Source organism: Mya arenaria, chromosome 7, assembly GCF_026914265.1.
Source record: "Mya arenaria isolate MELC-2E11 chromosome 7, ASM2691426v1".
NCBI lineage: Eukaryota > Metazoa > Mollusca > Bivalvia > Myida > Myidae > Mya > Mya arenaria.
In genome coordinates, this window is record NC_069128.1 from 33,495,937 (window position 1) to 33,514,549 (window position 18,613).

At 35.8% G+C, this 18,613-nt stretch overlaps 1 protein-coding gene across 1 annotated transcript; it reads right to left on the bottom strand.

Annotated features, from left to right (window-relative positions):
* Nucleotides 1-17,384, bottom strand: LOC128241083 (uncharacterized). Its single transcript, XM_052958066.1, has 10 exons — nucleotides 17,037-17,384; nucleotides 15,657-15,841; nucleotides 13,997-14,185; nucleotides 7,746-7,828; nucleotides 6,782-6,871; nucleotides 5,811-5,928; nucleotides 4,481-4,549; nucleotides 4,010-4,150; nucleotides 3,474-3,804; nucleotides 1-3,040 (listed from the first exon to the last, which is right to left on the bottom strand). The coding sequence occupies exons 1-10, from the start codon at nucleotides 17,332-17,334 to the stop codon at nucleotides 2,976-2,978; spliced, it is 1,569 nt and encodes a 522-aa protein (XP_052814026.1). The 5' UTR covers nucleotides 17,335-17,384; the 3' UTR covers nucleotides 1-2,975.
* Between the last annotated feature and the right edge of the window lie 1,229 nt (nucleotides 17,385-18,613).

Genomic DNA, 18,613 nt, shown 5'->3' on the forward strand with positions numbered 1-18,613 from the left:
AATGAGAAAGCATTTTAATTTGGGTCAAAATTAATAATGAGCAGGTTTCCAAACTTTTTAGTTTTAGCATAAGTATAAAACTTTCCTTGAATAACTGACAAATAAATTATATTACTTCTACAATAAGGAAAGAAGGACTCTTTACCAAATAGGACAAACACAGGTTAAAGTTTATTATCAACAGTTGCGATAACAGCAACAACTAAATCAATGGTTTATCATCAACAGTTGCGATAACAGCAACAACTAAATCAATGGTTTATCATCAACAGTTGCGATAACAGCAACAACTAAATCAATGGTTTATCATCAACAGTTGCGATAACAGCAACAACTAAATCAATGGTTTATCATCAACAGTTGCGATAACAGCAACAACTAAATTAATGAGAACTATTAATAAGTGTTCAAAATTCTAAATCAGCATTGTCATGCAGTACACAAAATAATGCATACAGTCACAACAGTAATAGCAACAGTAGAACATAAACACTCAATAATGTAAATACCCTACAGCATTTACATGGTTTTAAAATAGTTTACAAACTATATTTATACCCTTTCAGAAGCATCAGCACAAACATTTCGAACACTATTACAGAAAATAACAATAACTGAGGGAAATGTTGCGAATCATTCAAAAACAAAATACGTTGATAATCACCAACAAAAAAAGAGAACGCACCAAAGTGAACGCCAACACTCGCCTTTTGTTCAGTGTAAAAAAAGGCATAATTCACAACAAATAACCAGAATTATGGCTTTGCTATTCATGTGTGTATTATAGCTCGCCACATGTGTACCAAGTTTCATTTTGATAGCTTGAACATTTGATATGCTTTGACACAATAATGACAACACCAAGGCTATGAGAATAGCTAGACTTGTTTCTTTGAAACAGTCCGGCTGAATTCAAATATGTATATAATTCAAACAAGATTATTTTTTTTTATTTTTTAAGTTTAATTATTTTTTTTGTATTTTTTATGTAAGTAAAACACAAAAAGGTATAAGTATTTGGTAAAACACAAACAGGTCTAAAATAATGACCATAATTATAATTCAATGCAAAAACAAAAAAAAATTCCCAATAAAATATATATATATAAAACTGCTTTTGAAGTTATTTTGAATATGTTTTTTGTTTGTTTTACCAATTAATTACACCTTTTTGTACAATATAAAACAAATGCTTCAAAATAAATGAAACAAATAAACATACATAATAGGTTGCACAAAAATATTTTTTATTTGGTTTTATTTTTTTATAAAAGTTACTAGAACGTAACAAAATATTAAAAATCACTATATACATCCTCCAATCATCATCATCATCCTCATCATCATCACCTTTAACACCACTAACTGCAGGTCGTCAGCATACCGAAAAAATAAATAAAACTGCACAAAAGCAGAAAATAACAAATCAAAAGAACGATTGCAACATTCCCCCAAAACAAGTTCACTGAATGCAATCAGTGATAACACAGTATTATATTGAAACGTTCATTCCCAACGAACATCTTATATTGTGTATAATGCTCTCGTAAATGGTTAATAGGCTTGCCTTTCTACTATATACCTTTGTAAACAAAAACAGGTTTCATACATTTATCTTTCTTGATAATTCTGTGGTATTTCAGTTTATGTTATAAATGTTCTGCTCCGAATGTTTCAGTAGAGGTTACCTCTGCTTTAATTGGCAAGTTTATTTAAAGTACATAATACAAAATACTGAAACTATGCCAGTCAATGGAAGCATACAGTTCAGGTTATCATGAACTAAAAAAGAACAGTTCTGACCATGCTGCCTTAATTTGTAGTTTCTTTAATTTGTTATATGGTAAAGCTTACTTTTTGTAGTAAAATTAATAACAAGACTTGAATGCTTAAATAATTTCATATACACATTCAATCTATTTGTACATCTATGTCTGTTAGAGAAGATGGTATGATTTGGGCCGGCCCTTAAGAAAGTGTAGAGTAGAAGGTTGGTCTGACAGTGGACAGGTCAGGGTTCAGGAAAGGATTTGGGGAAAGGCATTTGTTGGATGGGATAATGGTGGGATTGAAAATTGCCAGGCGTAGGCTAGGAGGGGGATTAAGTGGAGTACAGGGGCCCCTGTTTTCAATATCAAGATGGATCGCAGGACAGGGACTAAGGTCAGAATTGAACAGACAGCAATGTACAAATTGATAAATATCAATAAAAGATTCAAATATATCTTAGTTTGTCCAATGCTCGGACAACATAAAAAAAAATGAGTGAAGCCAAGGTCATGTATGAAACTGTTCAAAATCATATACAGCTACTACTTTGGAGCTTCAGTCAAGATCTGCTTTAGGCAATTAAACAAAGTAAAATAATGCATTTGTAGATATATGCAGTCAAGTCTAAAAGCTTGGATAACTACGGTACACCAACTAGTTTGAGGACTTTTCAGAAATTTATCTGATTTTAACAGGTGTGAAATAAGTCTAGTAATATGAACATCATACCTTTAAAACATGAAAGAGGCTATGAACATTCTCTTTTTTTTTTTTTTTAAAGAACACTGTTGAAAAAATGGCATCTTTCAAAAGGCAAACCTGTATTTAACCAATAAAAAATGAACACAAACAACTTAAAACAAATCGTCAGTTCTTGTTCGTGGGAATGTCCTTTCAGGTGTTTCTTTCCGACAACATTCACAATCAGGACGTTGTTGACGGTGGCCCATGGAGACCGGCATGACACAAACACAGCTCTAGCCATTGTAGAGCACTGCAGCCTTCGTATTATAGGTAAACTGCAGCCATGTATGTAGCGATGCTGAGCAGGGATTTTGTACAAGGTGAAGAAGAGGTGCGGAGCGATGTGGAGCGATTTGGATCATAGTCGTTAAATACTTTGGATCAGAGAGAGATGTTGTTTGGCTGAGATGCAGAAGAGGGAGTCCGGTCGAGGGGTGGGGGAGGGGCAGGCATTTTTATTCTCATTTCCAAGCCGGTTTTTTCTTTGCCTGCCCCCCATCGTCATCAACACGCTTACGTTTTGTTGCTGAAAATATATAATAACAAAAATTAAGAAAAAGTTGAACACATGTAATAGAGAGATAAAAATTTGTTTTTTAATTACTAGTGCAAGTGGCTGCCAAAGCTCCTCCATCTTATTTCCAGCGTTCATGTTTTGTTTCATTCCACATAGAAGTATAAGGTTATCAGGCAGGGACCCCACATAATAACGGATTATATCAAGGGGCTGGATAAGATTTTAAGTTGAATTTAATATGATGCAACATTTTGAATAAACCAGGGAATGAAAAGTGCTGTCATTAATTTCCATTCTTACTGTTGTTGTTTTGAGAATATTGATCCACACATTAAATGTACCAGCAAAAACATTCCTTTGAAGAATTAAACAGTTTTAATATCAGACACTCTGACCATACACAACACCTCTATTCGTTTCTTATCATAAGGTATGTACTTACAGACTTTTCCACGACCTCGAGCTGCCCCACCCTCGACCGTTTGCCCACCAGCTGATGATGTGCTGGGGGCAGAAGTCTGCCCACCAGCTGATGGCATGCTGGGGGCAGTGGCAGCAGAGCTGCGGGCAGATGTTGTCTTCCGTGTAGAGCTGCCCACAGTTGCTGCCGTGCTGCGGGCAGAAGTACTGCGTGCAGTTGTTGATGCAGTTGTTGTCCTGCACGCAGTTGACGTTGTAGAAGCACTGCCCGCAGCGAAGCCAGGTCTCCTGCGCACAGCTGCAAAAAGGCTCCTGTGCGCAGTGGCAGATGCAGGTCCCTTTGGCCTTGGGATCTGAAATAAGAAAAGGTAAGAATAATGTGGCTGTAAACAAAATAGGTTTTAACTTGGGCAGTTATATTCTTAAAATGATGTCTGAAAGGTGATCATTAAATCTTTGGGACAGACACTTTTTCTATTCAATGTAACCTGAAACGACCAAACAGATTATCTATACAGTAATTTATAAATATTATTAAAAGTTGTAAAATTATCTTACCCTGCTCTGTTCTGCCATTTCAGTTGAAGGGGCCGTACAAGTCTTGGCCCCTTCTTTAAGAGACCTGACTTCCTCCCTCAATTCTGCAATCTCAGCTCTCATGCGATCCATCTCCACTCTCATAGCTTCCATCGTTTCAATCTGAAAAAAATATATATAGTTTTACAACCCCATTACAATTATAATAATTTTATGTTATTACTTTAACAATCAGTAATGTTTGACTAAACGAGAAGTGCTGGCCTATCCTTTGGCCAAAGTACATAGATCAAGATAAAGTTTTTAGAGTCTTCTGAGGCACTCAGTTGAGATAATGGTCTCAGGGGCTTTCATGTCTAACCTTAACCTGGGTGTGTGGCCGACGCTTAACACTTCGTGGAAAGGAATGCAAGTATAATAGCTCTCATTATATTTGTTATTCTAGTCAAGCTAAAGATGAATCTGTTTAAACATGATGCACAATTTACTCACTTCCTCCCTCTGATTTCTGCATTTGCGCTCCAGTCTCTTTCTGTCCGCTTCTTTCTCCTCCTGCCGCATCTGATGGTACAAACAACAGCAGGGTTTTATAAAATGATAAAACTTGTGTCAAAAAAATGACTGAAAATTTTATAAGCTTACCGAAAATTGAAACAAGAATGAAAATGAATTTAAAACTGGTGGAACGAAATCAACACTATACAATGTTATTATGTGAGATGATATCATGACAGCTGACCTTGGAAAAATAACTCGGCCAGAATGATATGACCTTATCAACATTATTATATCTTAACAAGAGGCCCAAAAGGGCCTTTGCTCTACTGGCATGGCTCTTGTGGTCATTTTTAATCCAGAGCATGTATGTATGGGTAAAAGGCAACAGATATATAGTTCACATTTTGTGTTTGGGTTACCTGAAAATGTTGCACGTTCAACATCTCAGCCCAGAAAGTATTGTAATCAGATTAGTTGCATGAACTGTTTTAATATGTGCCAAGTAAAAGTCATCTATAAAAAAATATGCTTTCAAAACTGTACTCATGGTAAATATTTCTGTAGTTTTAAATTTAAAAAAAAAGGTTGGTCAAAAGGTCAAAGTCAAGGGCATCATAGGACAACATTGATCAATTTAAACAAACATTCACAAGCAATTGTGCTGAGATGGATGTACAAACACAAACAGATTTTCAAAACTTTACCAATTTAAGTTGACCAAACCTGAGAACCCTGGGCGTGGCCAGTAATGACCCCAGGTGCATAACTTCACAACCAATTTTGTTAAGATGAATGCGCAAACTACAGACACTTAGAGCTAAAAAAAATGGTCTTTGGGCTTTCAACAAGAACAAGGCAGAGTAATTCACAAAATCAACTGCAGTACCAAAAAGCAAATTGTCTCCCTTAATCCTAGACTTTAATTTACATGTACATGTAAACTTGGCTAAAAGTAGAATTCTCTCATGCAGACCTGCATGGCTAAAAATAAGTTGACCAAAATGAGCATTTTCAAGGCCCTTAATCTAGGCAAGCATGGGCGGATATAGCTGAACCAAGCTCTAATAAATATCTAAATACTGCAAAAGTTTCATTGAGATACAATCCAAACTGAAGACTGCATCACGTTAACAAGAAATTGATTACAGACGCACGGAGGCACATACAACGTACACATAACCATCGCATACGCTCTTCTGGCCTTTGGCCAGTAGAGCTAAAAATTGTTATAAAAAGATAAAAGTTGAAATCAATCATTCTCAGTAGTTGGCATGTACTTATGAGTTATCATTGACAAAAAAGCCCAGTTAGACTGGACATGTACCTTGTTGTGTTGTGCCACTCTGGTCTTACATGCCGGTCTCCATCTTATCTCTAGGTTTGGTAGTTTCAGGTGGGCCACCGTCTTCATTGTTTCAAATAATAGGGGACGAACCCTAAGCCTGAAATACATTTTAAAACAGTTAAATAATATTTTAACACAATACAAATAAGGAGGCATTTAACCTCAACTTTTCTGACCCATATTTCAAAAAACTACTGAATTTTAAGGTCCGAAATATCTTCACCATGTATAAATCTCATTACGGTAAACATTAATTTCAGGCAATTTGTTTGATTTTATATATTTGTGCCAGAAAAATTTCATTTTATGAAGAATAGCAGGTCTTACATCAAGGTTAATATCATGTACTCACAATTTGTGCAAGTAAAGGGTTAAAATGTTGCAAATATTTCAGTAATAAACTCATTTGCATGTAAAATGCAAAAGCTGGTTGTCTTGTAACTTATGGGAAAATAGAGCTATCACAGGAGTGAAACATGGCCCTAAATTCCACCTCCACACAGGAATGTCAACTGATTCTTTAAAATAAGACCACCCCTCAGAGGTTATTGTTTTGTTAAAAATCGACAGATCGTCCACCGAGTGATTCCAATATACACTTTGTTAATCAGGGAGTAAAAGCAGGAGCATAATTCTATTACTTTTACAAACATATTACCTCTGCAACATGTGTATTAAGTTTCATTTTGATGGCTTGAATGGATTTGACTTTAAGTTCAGGCCAAAGTTAATTTTACATGCATAATCACTCCAACTCCACAGCATTTAAATCAGCCAATTATCACCTTATTTCAAAACCTCATATATCAGTTTGTGCTCAATATTCAATTTGAGTCCAATGGTTATCAACCACTGACTAAACCAAGTTTGAAGTTGCACCTATCATCTAAAAGTGTCTTCACTAGCAAGAATAAATAGACAGGTATTTTACAATGCAGCTAATTTCTCACCCTGACTGCTTCACATCCTGTAAACTATCCAAGATCTTCTCAAACAGGTCTTCTGAATCTACAACATTCAACCTGTAGTTGTTGCACAATCTGCAATAAAAGAGAACAGTAAATATCTTTTGTGAGAGATCTATTTACAGGTACTTTATATAATACGTCTTTCTACAGAGGAATGTTGGATTTGTTAAATGTACAGATGTATTATGGCATAACACAGTTTGGAAAGATACATGTTACTTTTTATTATAACTACATGGACAGTACTAGTATGTTGTTCTTATAAATTATCTTCAGATCTTATCATGTTTTGGAAGACAAATTGCCAAAATCTGGTACAAGGTATGTTGGTCCAGTTTAAATCATTATTTACAAGGTTTGTCAGTTAACACTTTTTGTCAACATGATAATCCACAAAACTAAATTATTTATCGTACATTGAGTCAAGTCACTATTGCGTGTGATCAACAACAACAAAATGATATATTTTTCACAGTTAGCAGACTGTGTTAGAAGGACTTGTTATATCATTCATGCATCTCAAGAGAATGATCTCTTTTGACCAATAAAAGTCTCCCTTTTTACTGAACACTCAAATGGTATCAATCTCTAACACATCCACTATACCTGTGGTAAAATTAGCACGAGCCCACAAGCCTTGCACTAGTGAATTGCATAATTGGTTTGATCAAAAAATTTAGATTACATACTGAATCTTGTTTTAACCATTTGATGCCAAGCACAAGTACACTATTTCTGTCTGCTTTCTTAGATTTTATGAGCAAAACAGATCTGTGTGTTCTGTAGTTTTCTTCAGAGACATCACATGTTGGCATAATTGAAAGTGGGTGCAATATTTTGGGCTTCACTACTTTTTTCCTTTTAACATACCCACCAAAAAGTATGTTCACTGCAACATATAGAAAAAGAAGATAATTGTTGAAGAATCACTAAAAGAATTACGTACTGTATAAAGTCTCTCTCCCGGCAAATAAATGTAAATAGGAAAGTTGGGTTCAGTTCTTCCTCCAATGTGAACCTCATCTCGGGCTGAAAAAAGGACAAACATGAATATGAAAAAGTTAACTAAAAAAATCAGTTCCACCGGATCTTACAAAGTAAAGTCATTTGTTCTGAGACTGCAATATGCAACCAAACAATTCTGTTACAATGTAAAGCTGCTGTTTTTGTGGTCTGCTTAAATGTCCATTTTATTCCTAACATGCATAATAACCACAACAATTCAATTTAGCCACTCTTAGCTCAGCTTTTAACAAAAAACACCAACATGCGCCAAGTCATGTAGAGAAACATTTAATGCCGAGAAAAGAACTATTAGAACTATTTTAATTTACTATATCACTCAATTTTGTTGGCATGCAGACTGGTAGTACTTTTGTCAATGCCAAATTGATATAATAAAAGCATAATTAAACACTTCGTTCATTAATTAATTCCATATCATTGAATTCTTAAGCTATACCATATCATACTACCAAATTCAACTTACAATGCCAACCTCAACGGTCTCCCTTGTAACTCTGATCTTGGTTACCCTGAAAATACACAAACAAATATTCCTCTGAAAAATTACTGAAGTTTCAAGTAAATATAATAAGCTACAGTGGCAAGCAATAATATAAATGTATGACCAAATGTTGTGTTTTTTACCCTTGAAATTAAGCATACACACGGATTTGTAATAAAAGATTACATGTATTATTGTTGTAGTTTCTCAAACTTCAGGGTAGTATGGCCTTAAATACGCAATAATTCAATCTTGAGCAATGTCATCAGGAAAAAATGCACAACTGAATGAAATATATATGCATTCACTGGAATGAAAGCTAATTTGTCAGACATTTATTGCCTTTGAGGCATTCTTATTAAGGATCATGACCATTCAAAAGTGTGGGGATAGTAGGTAGAGTTTCTAATGATGTTCAAATGATGACTGATATTTGCAGATAAATTTGTATCCTTGAAAGAGCACAGAACAAGTAAATAGGAGTTACATTTAACTTTGTTCACCTATATTCATATATATATATATATACAATTGTGATCTTGGCCTTTGACTCTATGACCTCAAAATCCATAGGGGTCATATATTAGTGTTTGGAATCAGACAGAAAAATACTATCGATAATCAGTTTATGAAACCTATATATATGATCAATTATTTATCGATTTGATCATGACCCATTCCCAAAGCAAAATATTATATTTTTCCCAATCTTCAGAAAAAAATCCAAATAAATTTTTGTTTTTGTTTTTTTAGGAAGTCTTTTTACCTGTACTGGTTCATTTTCAACATCCTTATAAATTATGTGATGTAAAGTTTGTTTGATAATTGAACTTGGAAATCAATAATTTTCATCACATTCAGAGATCAGTATAAACTATTTACTAACTGTCATGATTTATTGCAATAGATATTACACCCCAAGGATTGATATTTTTTGGGTCTTTTAAAGGGTAAATAAACTAATATTAAATCATTTCCTAATCGCAGGAGACTAGACGTTGTTGTTTTTTAACTGTAAAATTTACAAATTTTGGCATTTTCACAACACAATTTCCCAAAATGTCTAAGGTCTTTTTCCCAAAATGGGCAGAAAAAGCCCTGTCATATTTAAGGCATAAAGATACAGTACATGCACCAGTTTTAAGCACCAATGTTCCCTAACAATATTGTGTGTACATTTTATTGCTAGATTACATTATTTATCCAGAACACAACTATCCTTTAGTGTTTACAAGTTACTATTACATAACATGTGACCACTAGCTCTGTGGTTTAACTTATATAATTTTATTTCATACTGTTTACATGTCACTTGTGTAAAATAGACACAAAGAAAGATCTATATAAATTTCATGTTTAAACAAGAGGGCCAAGATGGCCCTATATCGCTCACCACAGTAAAACTTTGTGCTATAGACTTGTTAAAACTAAAGGGCAATAACAGGGATTTGGCTTCTCTGATGTATGAAAATGTAACCTCTATAGTGTTTAACAAGGTATTTCTATATTTGGGCTCCGTGACGTAGTTTTTGACCCCAGATTAACCATGTTCAAACTTGATTAGAAATCATGGAAACAACTTTTCTGACAAATTGACAGGATATTTGGGCTGAAAATGTTGTCTTGAGAGTGTTAACAATGTTTTTCCATATTTGGGCTGAAAATGATACCTCAAGAGAATTAATAAGGTTTTAGCTCTGTGACCTAGTTTTTGACTCAAGATGACCCATATTCAAACTAGAGCTAGAAATTATCAAAACAACCTTTCTGACAAATTTCCAGGATATTTTGGCTGAAAATGGTACCTTGAGAGTGTTGACTTGGCTTTTCCTTATTTGGGCTCTGTGATCTAGTTTTTGACCCCAGACGACCCATATGAATTTGAGCTAGAAATCATTGAAACAACATTTCTGACGAATTTCCAGGATATTTGGGCTAAAAATGTTACCTCGAGTGTTAACAAGGTATTTCCGTATTTGGGTCTGTGACCGGAGTTTTTGACCCCAGATGACCCATATTCGAACTTGAGTTAGAAATCATCAAAATAACCTTTCTGACAAATTTACAGGATATTTGGGCTGAAAATGTTACATCGAAAGTGTTAACAGGGTATTATTATATTTGGGCTCTGTGGCCTAGTTTTTGATCCCAGATAACCCATATTCGAACTTGTGCTAGAAATCATCAAACAAACTTTCTGACAAATTTCCAGGATATTTGGGCTGAAAATGTTACTTAGAGAGTGTTAACAAGGTATTTCAATATTTAGGCTCTGTGACCTAGTTTTTGACCCCAGATGACCCATATTCGAACTTGAGCTAGAAATCATCTTAACAACCTTTCTGACAAATTTCCAGGATATTTGGGCTGAAAATGTTACCTCAAGAGTGTTAACAAAGTATTTCCATATTTGGGCTCTGTGACCTAGTTTTTGACACCAGATAACCCATATTCACATTCAAAAACGATTGTCGTGCCGGCACGACATTGGACATTGGACATTCATAACCGAATGTTGTGCTGGCACGACATTGGACATTGGACATTCAAAAGTGAAAGTCGTGCTAGCACGACATTGGACATTCAAAAGTGAAAGTCGTGCTAGCACGACATTGGACATTGGACATTCAAAATCGAATGTTGTGCTGGCACGACATTGGACATTGGACATTCAAAAGTGAAAGTCGTGCTAGCACGACATTGGACATTGGACATTCAAAATCGAATGTTGTGCTGGCACGACATTGGACATTGGACATTCAAAAGTGAAAGTCGTGCTAGCACGACATTGGACATTGGACATTCAAAATCGAATGTTGTGCTGGCACGACATTGGACATTGGACATTCAAAAGTGAAAGTCGTGCTAGCACGACATTGGACATTCAAAATCGAATGTTGTGCTGGCACGACATTGGACATTGGACATTCAAAAGTGAAAGTCGTGCTAGCACGACATTGGACATTGGACATTCAAAATCGAATGTTGTGCTGGCACGACATTGGACATTGGACTTTCACTTTTGAATGTCCAATGTCCAATGTCGTGCCAGCACAACATTCGATTTTGAATGTCCAATGTCCAATGTCGTGCCAGCACAACATTCGATTTTGAATGTCCAATGTCCAATGTCGTATGTTTAGCTAACTTCACACAGCTGTAAGAATAAGACAATTTTTGTCGGATATATTTAACGAAAGAAGATCAGTTACGTTTTGTTACATTGTACATAACCCTATTTACGACTAAATTTTATGCACGTGAAGTAAGCGGCCTAGCGGCGAGAAGTTGACGGCCATTCTATAGCATGTAAATATACATAGCGGCCTAGCGGCGTGAAGTAAGCGGGCTGGTGGTCTAGCAGCCTAGTGGCCTAGCGGCGTGAAGTTAGCGGACTGGTGGTCTAGCAGCCTAGCGGCGTGAAGTTAGCGGCCTGGAGGCCTTGCCGCCTAGAGGTCTAGCAGCGTGAAGTTAGCGGCCTGGTGGTTTAGCAGCCTAGCGGTCTAGCGGCGTGAAGTTAGCGGCCTGATAGTCTAGCAGCATAGCGGTCTAGCGGCGTGAAATTAGCGCCCTGGTGGTCTAGCAGCATAGCGGCCTAGCTGCGTGAACTTAGCAGCCTGGTGGTCTAGCAGCCTAGCGGTCTAGCGGCGTGAACTTAGCGTCCTTGTGGTCTAGCAGCCTAGCAGTCTAGCGGCGTGAACTTAGCGGCCTGGTGGTCTAGCAGCCTAGTGGCCTATCGCGTAAAGTTAGCGGCCTGGTGTTCTAGCAGCATAACAGCCTAGCGGCGTGAACTTAGCGGCCTTGTGGTCTAGCTGCATAGCGGCCCTGCGGCGTGAAGTTAGCGGGCTGGTGGTTTAGCAGCCTAGCGTCCTAAAATGGTATCCTATTTGAAAACATGTAAACGTGACTTATCATCTAAAGCAATGATATATTAACTGTTTTATGCACAAATAACCACTCTAAAGCGATTACAAACATATGTACAGTAAAGTCGATTAAGCACTTCAGCGGCCTAGCGGCGTGAAGTTAGCGGCCTGGCGGCCTAGTGGCCGAAAATTGGTTTCTATTTCAAAGCATGTATACATGCGTTTTCTTCTAAAACAAGGATAAATTCATGGTTTCTATTCACAAATCAACATCCTTTGGGGAATATCTGCATTTGCCCAAAAACTCGACCAATCTGCTTAATCGACGTTTTGGAAATGTTTATAATCGCTTCCGATTGATAATGTGTGCATTTAAACTGTAAACATATCATTGCTTTAGAAGAAAACGCAATTTTAAATGTTCTGAATAGAAAACGATTTGTGCCGTCTATTTTATTATATGAATAAAAGATTGATTTATCATTGTTTTCCAAGAACACGCATGAACAAATGCTTTAAATCAAGAAAAAATAGACCGCCAACTTCACGCCGCTAGGCCGCCAGGGCGGCTAGGCCGCTAACTTTCACGCTGCTAGGCCGCTTACTTCACGCAGCTAGGCCGCTTACTTCACGTACATCTAAATTTTACAAAAACTGGGGAAATTCCAGGGTTTCTACTACGAAAGAACAGAAACATTTATGCACGTTTTTAAATCACTAGACGCAGTGTCAGTTATTTTTTAAGAAAGTGTACATTCTAAACGTTGAAATGTTTCCTGCAAAGATCGCCTCAAAGTTATCGAGGGAAATGCACCTGTTTTAATGCGTAACAGGTGTTTTAAAATGCGGAAGATATGTTTTTAAGTCAAGTAGGCAAAATTAGCATTATAAATACCCATTGGCATCCTTTAAAAGTACAACAGTACAAATAATATAATGTTTTCAGACCAACACCGAAGACGAAAGCAATGTAAGGCCCACATCTACTTCCCGAACATAACAACTGAACTTGTTTATTGCTGAATACATTACCACATCTACTTCCCGAACAGAACAGCTGAAATTGTTTATTGCTGAATACATTACCACATCTACTTCCCGAACAGAACAGCTGAAATTGTTTATTCTGAATACATCACCACATCTACTTCCCGAACAGAACAGCTGAAATTGTTTATTGCTGAATACATTACCACATCTACTTCCCGAACAGAACAGCTGAAATTGTTTATTCTGAATACATCACCACATCTACTTCCCGAACAGAACAGCTGAAATTGTTTATTCTGAATACATTACCACATCTACTTCCCGAACAGAACAGCTGAAATTGTTTATTGCTGAATACATTACCACATCTACTTCCCGAACAGAACAGCTGAAATTGTTTATTGCTGAATACATTACCACATCTACTTCCCGAACAGAACAACTGAAATTGTTTATTGCTGAATACATTACCACATCTACTTCCCGAACAGAACAGCTGAAATTGTTTATTGCTGAATACATTACCACATCTACTTCCCGAACAGAACAACTGAAATTGTTAATTGCTGAATACATTACCACCTCTACTTCCCGAACAGAACAACTGAAATTGTTAATTGCTGAATACATTACCACCTCTACTTCCCGAACAGAACAACTGAAATTGTTTATTGCTAAATTTATTACCACATCTACTTCCCGAACAGAACATGCTAAATACATTACCATATCTACTTCCCGAACAGAACAACTGGAATTGTTAATTGCCGAATACATTACCACATCTACTTCCCGAACAGAACAGCTGAAATGGTTAATTGCTGAATACATTACCACATCCGACCCACTGGAGTCCCTGATCGTGAGATAGTTAACACAGTCACCACTGTAGAGAAGTTTGTACGCGGTCACACGTTGGTAACAACAACCAACTCCGCGATACATGTAGGAATTCGGGTCTGTACTGATTGGTCGACCTTGCATAGCCACACCTATCACGTGGTTAGGGCAATTGAACTGCACCTGGAAAAATATTACATTAAAAAAAAGGTTCATGAAACTTCTTTTTAAAGAAAGTCCGAGAGTAGCCCTCAATCGACTCTTATTTCATTCAAACAGTTTCACCATTCGTTCATTATCACGTTGTTCAAATTTAAGAGAAAAACGCGTTCTGCCAGAATCTCGATCAGATATAGTATTTAATGCATGTGTTAAGTTATCATATTATGATTTATTTAATTACACCATCGAACGGTTTATTAAATGTTGTAAAAAAGTATTGACTATTTTTAGAAACGGAATCAACACACTATGACCAGCCAAACTGCGTTTTTACCCCGATAATGTTTTCAACTACGCAATTTGTTCCTTAAATATTAAAGTGTGTGAATTGTCCATAAATGTCTATGAATGAAAATATTGAATCATGAACTTCATGAAAACATCTTGGGAACTCTTAAAGTTTAGTAAAGCCTCTTGAACGCTAGCAGTGTAGTTCAAAAAAGTACACTGTTGCGAATTGTGTACATACAAATGTATTTGCAACGGGATGTGAATAAAATTAAACAGATTTATTTGTTTTTTTATTAAACAATTGCTTAAAGCAAAGGAAAAAAAACACGAAATGATATAATAAATGGAATACATAAGTTAAGTGTAAAGATATTAAGTTAACCATGCTTGACCCTAAAATGAACAATTGTCTGTTAAGAAAACCAATTATTTAAATTACTATTGTATGATAAATTTAATGTTGCCGTATGTCTAACGGTAAATGTCGCTTTTGGTTTCCTTTCACAACAGCCATAGGTTTTCGAGAACGCACTATACATAACTTATTTCCGCTAGTACACATATTGAAACATTTCGGGTAAGTGATAGGGGTTGCACAATATATCTATTGTTTTGTACATACTATGTTTTAACTGATTTGAATATATGTGGATGAGACTTTAATAAATTAATAAATTAATATATTTATATATATCAGTGTTTTAGCTTGGTGACGGCATGGTTGTAGGGCATGATTGTTTGTTGAAGTGTAAGATCGCAAAATATTTCACAGAATGAACACCAACACTTATTATTAAACTAGTGCTTCTGAAACATAAACTTTAGGTTCTCACTTGGTGAAATGAATTTCAATCCAACACTTAAACAACCATTTGTGTATTGATATCATTAGCGTAAAGCTGATATTAATATATTTGATTTCATTTTATCAGAAACACGCGCCAAACTGTATGTTCACGTAATGGCGTCGATGATATTGTGTCCCAGCCTTGTGCACGCTTAATGTTTGTTTTGGATAGTGAAACGGGCTATAATTGAAAAAAATGAACTCAATAGAGTTTTATTTCGCTCATAAATCTCTATAATTCACATGATAAACATATATACGAACTTGTACCATCATGAACTTATGATTCTCATACGGCCAACTCTGATTGTAGTAATTGACAGAAGGCTGAATACATGATTAATACATGCGTACCTGTATGTACTGATTTGTGTCGGCTGTCCCAGCAACCCATGCACCAACACGTGAACTAGTCGTCACGGAATGGAGTCGGGAACCGTTTGTGTCATGCGCCTCATTAAACACTGACGAGGCGGTTATCTGGTCGTCGGACACAGGCTCCATTCCGTTTACTAGGTACTCTGAACTCTGACAGGCATCTGTTCAAAAACAAAAGAAGTATATCTTTTAAAAAGAACCGAATATATTGACAGACGTAGCATGCGTTGTAATGTTTTATTAAAAGTGTATAAAATCGTACAACATTTATTTATCGTGTCTAATCGAGCTTTTTGTTCAGTGTGATTATACATTTAAGTAAACTTGCGTTTGTGAAATGAAGCTGCTAGAGACATTGTGACATTAACTTTTAGGTTATTGTTATATAACACACAGTAAAGGTTCATTTTGCACTGACAGAAAAATCGGTAGATTCTGTCCAGTTCATGAAAATTATTTAAAAAGAGTTGGGAGTAAACTTTAAACTGCACTCTCAAAGATTGAACATTTTGACAACTTTTTTTATTTTTTTTGTCATGGAACGATCAGTCTTTTGGGTAAATATCTGCAAACCAGTGATTAAAGACTGCTGAGAAAAGATCAGATCGCAGATTATCATATTTTCGTTTCAAAATTGATGTTTTATGCATTTTTCTTTAACTGCTTGTAACGGTTTAAGCCATAAAACATTTATTTTGGAATGGAATATTATCGAAATACATAAAGGAAATTATCTTTACTATATCAATATATATCAATACTCCTTTAAACTTGCTTGCAGTTGAAGTGTTATCATCCAATATATTTTCGGAAAAAGCATAAATCAATCACTAGTTGTTTAAAATGTAAAGAAGACACTATTTGTCAGATTGCGCGATTGACTATGGTTCTTGAATTGTTAAAAAAGAGTAAAATTCAGTTTTCTATGTCATCAATTGACGTAAAACATTTTATCTATGATTGGGTTAAAATTTCTGCTTTTATAAATAAATCCTCGATTTACATGTCTACTGTTTTAATATAAGAACCCACTTTTAAGAGTCTCCGCTTTGGACACAGTCTTGTTACAGCTTATAGAAATATAATTTTGTAACACAACCCATTATTGCTCACTTCAAAAGATAATATAAATAATGCGCCTGGTACGGACTTTGAATGGACGTCGACAACGAATCATTCAATAAGCTTACATATTTACATGATATTCTTATCGTCAACGACAATATTGAACTATCGCTGAACACTGATTGTATAAATTGGATTAACTACTATATATTTTCCGTTATATTAATGGGTGTGCCTTTGTGTAGAAAGCTTAGAAATCTGCGACCAAATGTACAACATATATCTACTAACCTTCAACAGGTATCAGCACGACCTTCGTGACTTCAGAAGTACTGAGGACGTCATATTCGGTGTCAAAACTATAGAAACATGTTTTTGACACCTTGTCATATCCGCAAATGTTGCTCGTGCCCATCCTTCTAGCCAAGACACACATGTTTTGACATTGTATAAGAGAAACTCCCAAGGTAGTTGAATTCGTTGTTTTGACTTCTTTCCCTGTATATACTTTGGCTCGAAAGTTGTCTTTTGACTCAGCTTTTGTTGCTATTAAACTAAGTACCAATATTTCAAGAAAGATAAAGGACATGTCGAAGTTTCACTCTATGCACGCCGAAGTAAAATGACAGCACAAGTATGCTTTCGTGCGTTTGCTTTTTCGAATGGGATTATCGGGATATTCCAATCGTTATTGGTATACTTAAGATCAGAGGCAGAGCAGCAACAAGGGGGAGCACGTAGTGGATATTCTATTACCCATCATTACATTCAAGAAAAGCATAGCCCTTTCAATTTATTTATTTCATTTTTATTATCTTTATCTTATGTTTGGGAAATAATGGGCAAGGCTCGGACGAAATGTCGGTAAAATATCAACGGTTCTGTCACGGTATATCTATGATCAGATCCGACCAATCTATATAAATACCACAAATTGTCCATTAAATGTTATTTGAGAGTTGCCAATCACCAATGAGAGGCTGAGGTAGCGGAAGCCGATCTGCCCAAAAAAAACACGCAGAAAATAATAAACCTAAATGAGATGGTCAAATATTTTGGTTTTTTTTTTTTTTTTTTTTTTTTTTTTTTGGCTTGGCAACACGAAATGTTACAAAAAAAGAACTTGCAGTTATCAAATGCGCCAATCAATGTGTTATGCACATAATAAAATGACTTTATGACGGCTTTTCCAAGACGAGCATAGCAATTGGCAAACATATATGAATCTAATTTACGTTATGAAGCATTTTGTAAGATTTAAGGCTGAATTTCGCATTTCTATTATGTGCCAATCGTTATCATACATTGCAATTCGTGAGCAAGGGCCGGACCAATGTAGCCTCAAGAAAGTTTTACTAAATGTTTCACCTGCCAATAATGTGGTTGGTGTTTTCATGGTAAAGCGATATATACGCAGTAATATTATTTATAACATATACAAATGTAGCGTTCAATGGGTGTTGTTGCAATACATAGCATGGCAAACATAGCATAGCGTACTGAATTTCGCATTTCTGTTTTACACCCATCTTCATCACATATTGCAAAGAGCTAAGGCCGGGCCAAAGTAGCCTTAGAATTTTTTTTTAGTAAATGTGTCACCTGCCAATAATTTGGTTGGCGTTTTCATGGCGACGCGATAGATTTGCAGCAATATGATTTATTACATATACAAATATAGCGAATAGTGGTTGTTGTTGCATAGCATAGCATAGCAAACATAGCATAGCGTACTGAATTTCGCATTTCTGTTTTACACCCATCTTCATCATATATTGCAAAGAGCTAAAGCCGGGCCAAAGTAGCTTTAGAATTTATTTAGTAAATGTGTCACCTGCCAATAATTTGGTTGGCGTTTTCATGGCGAC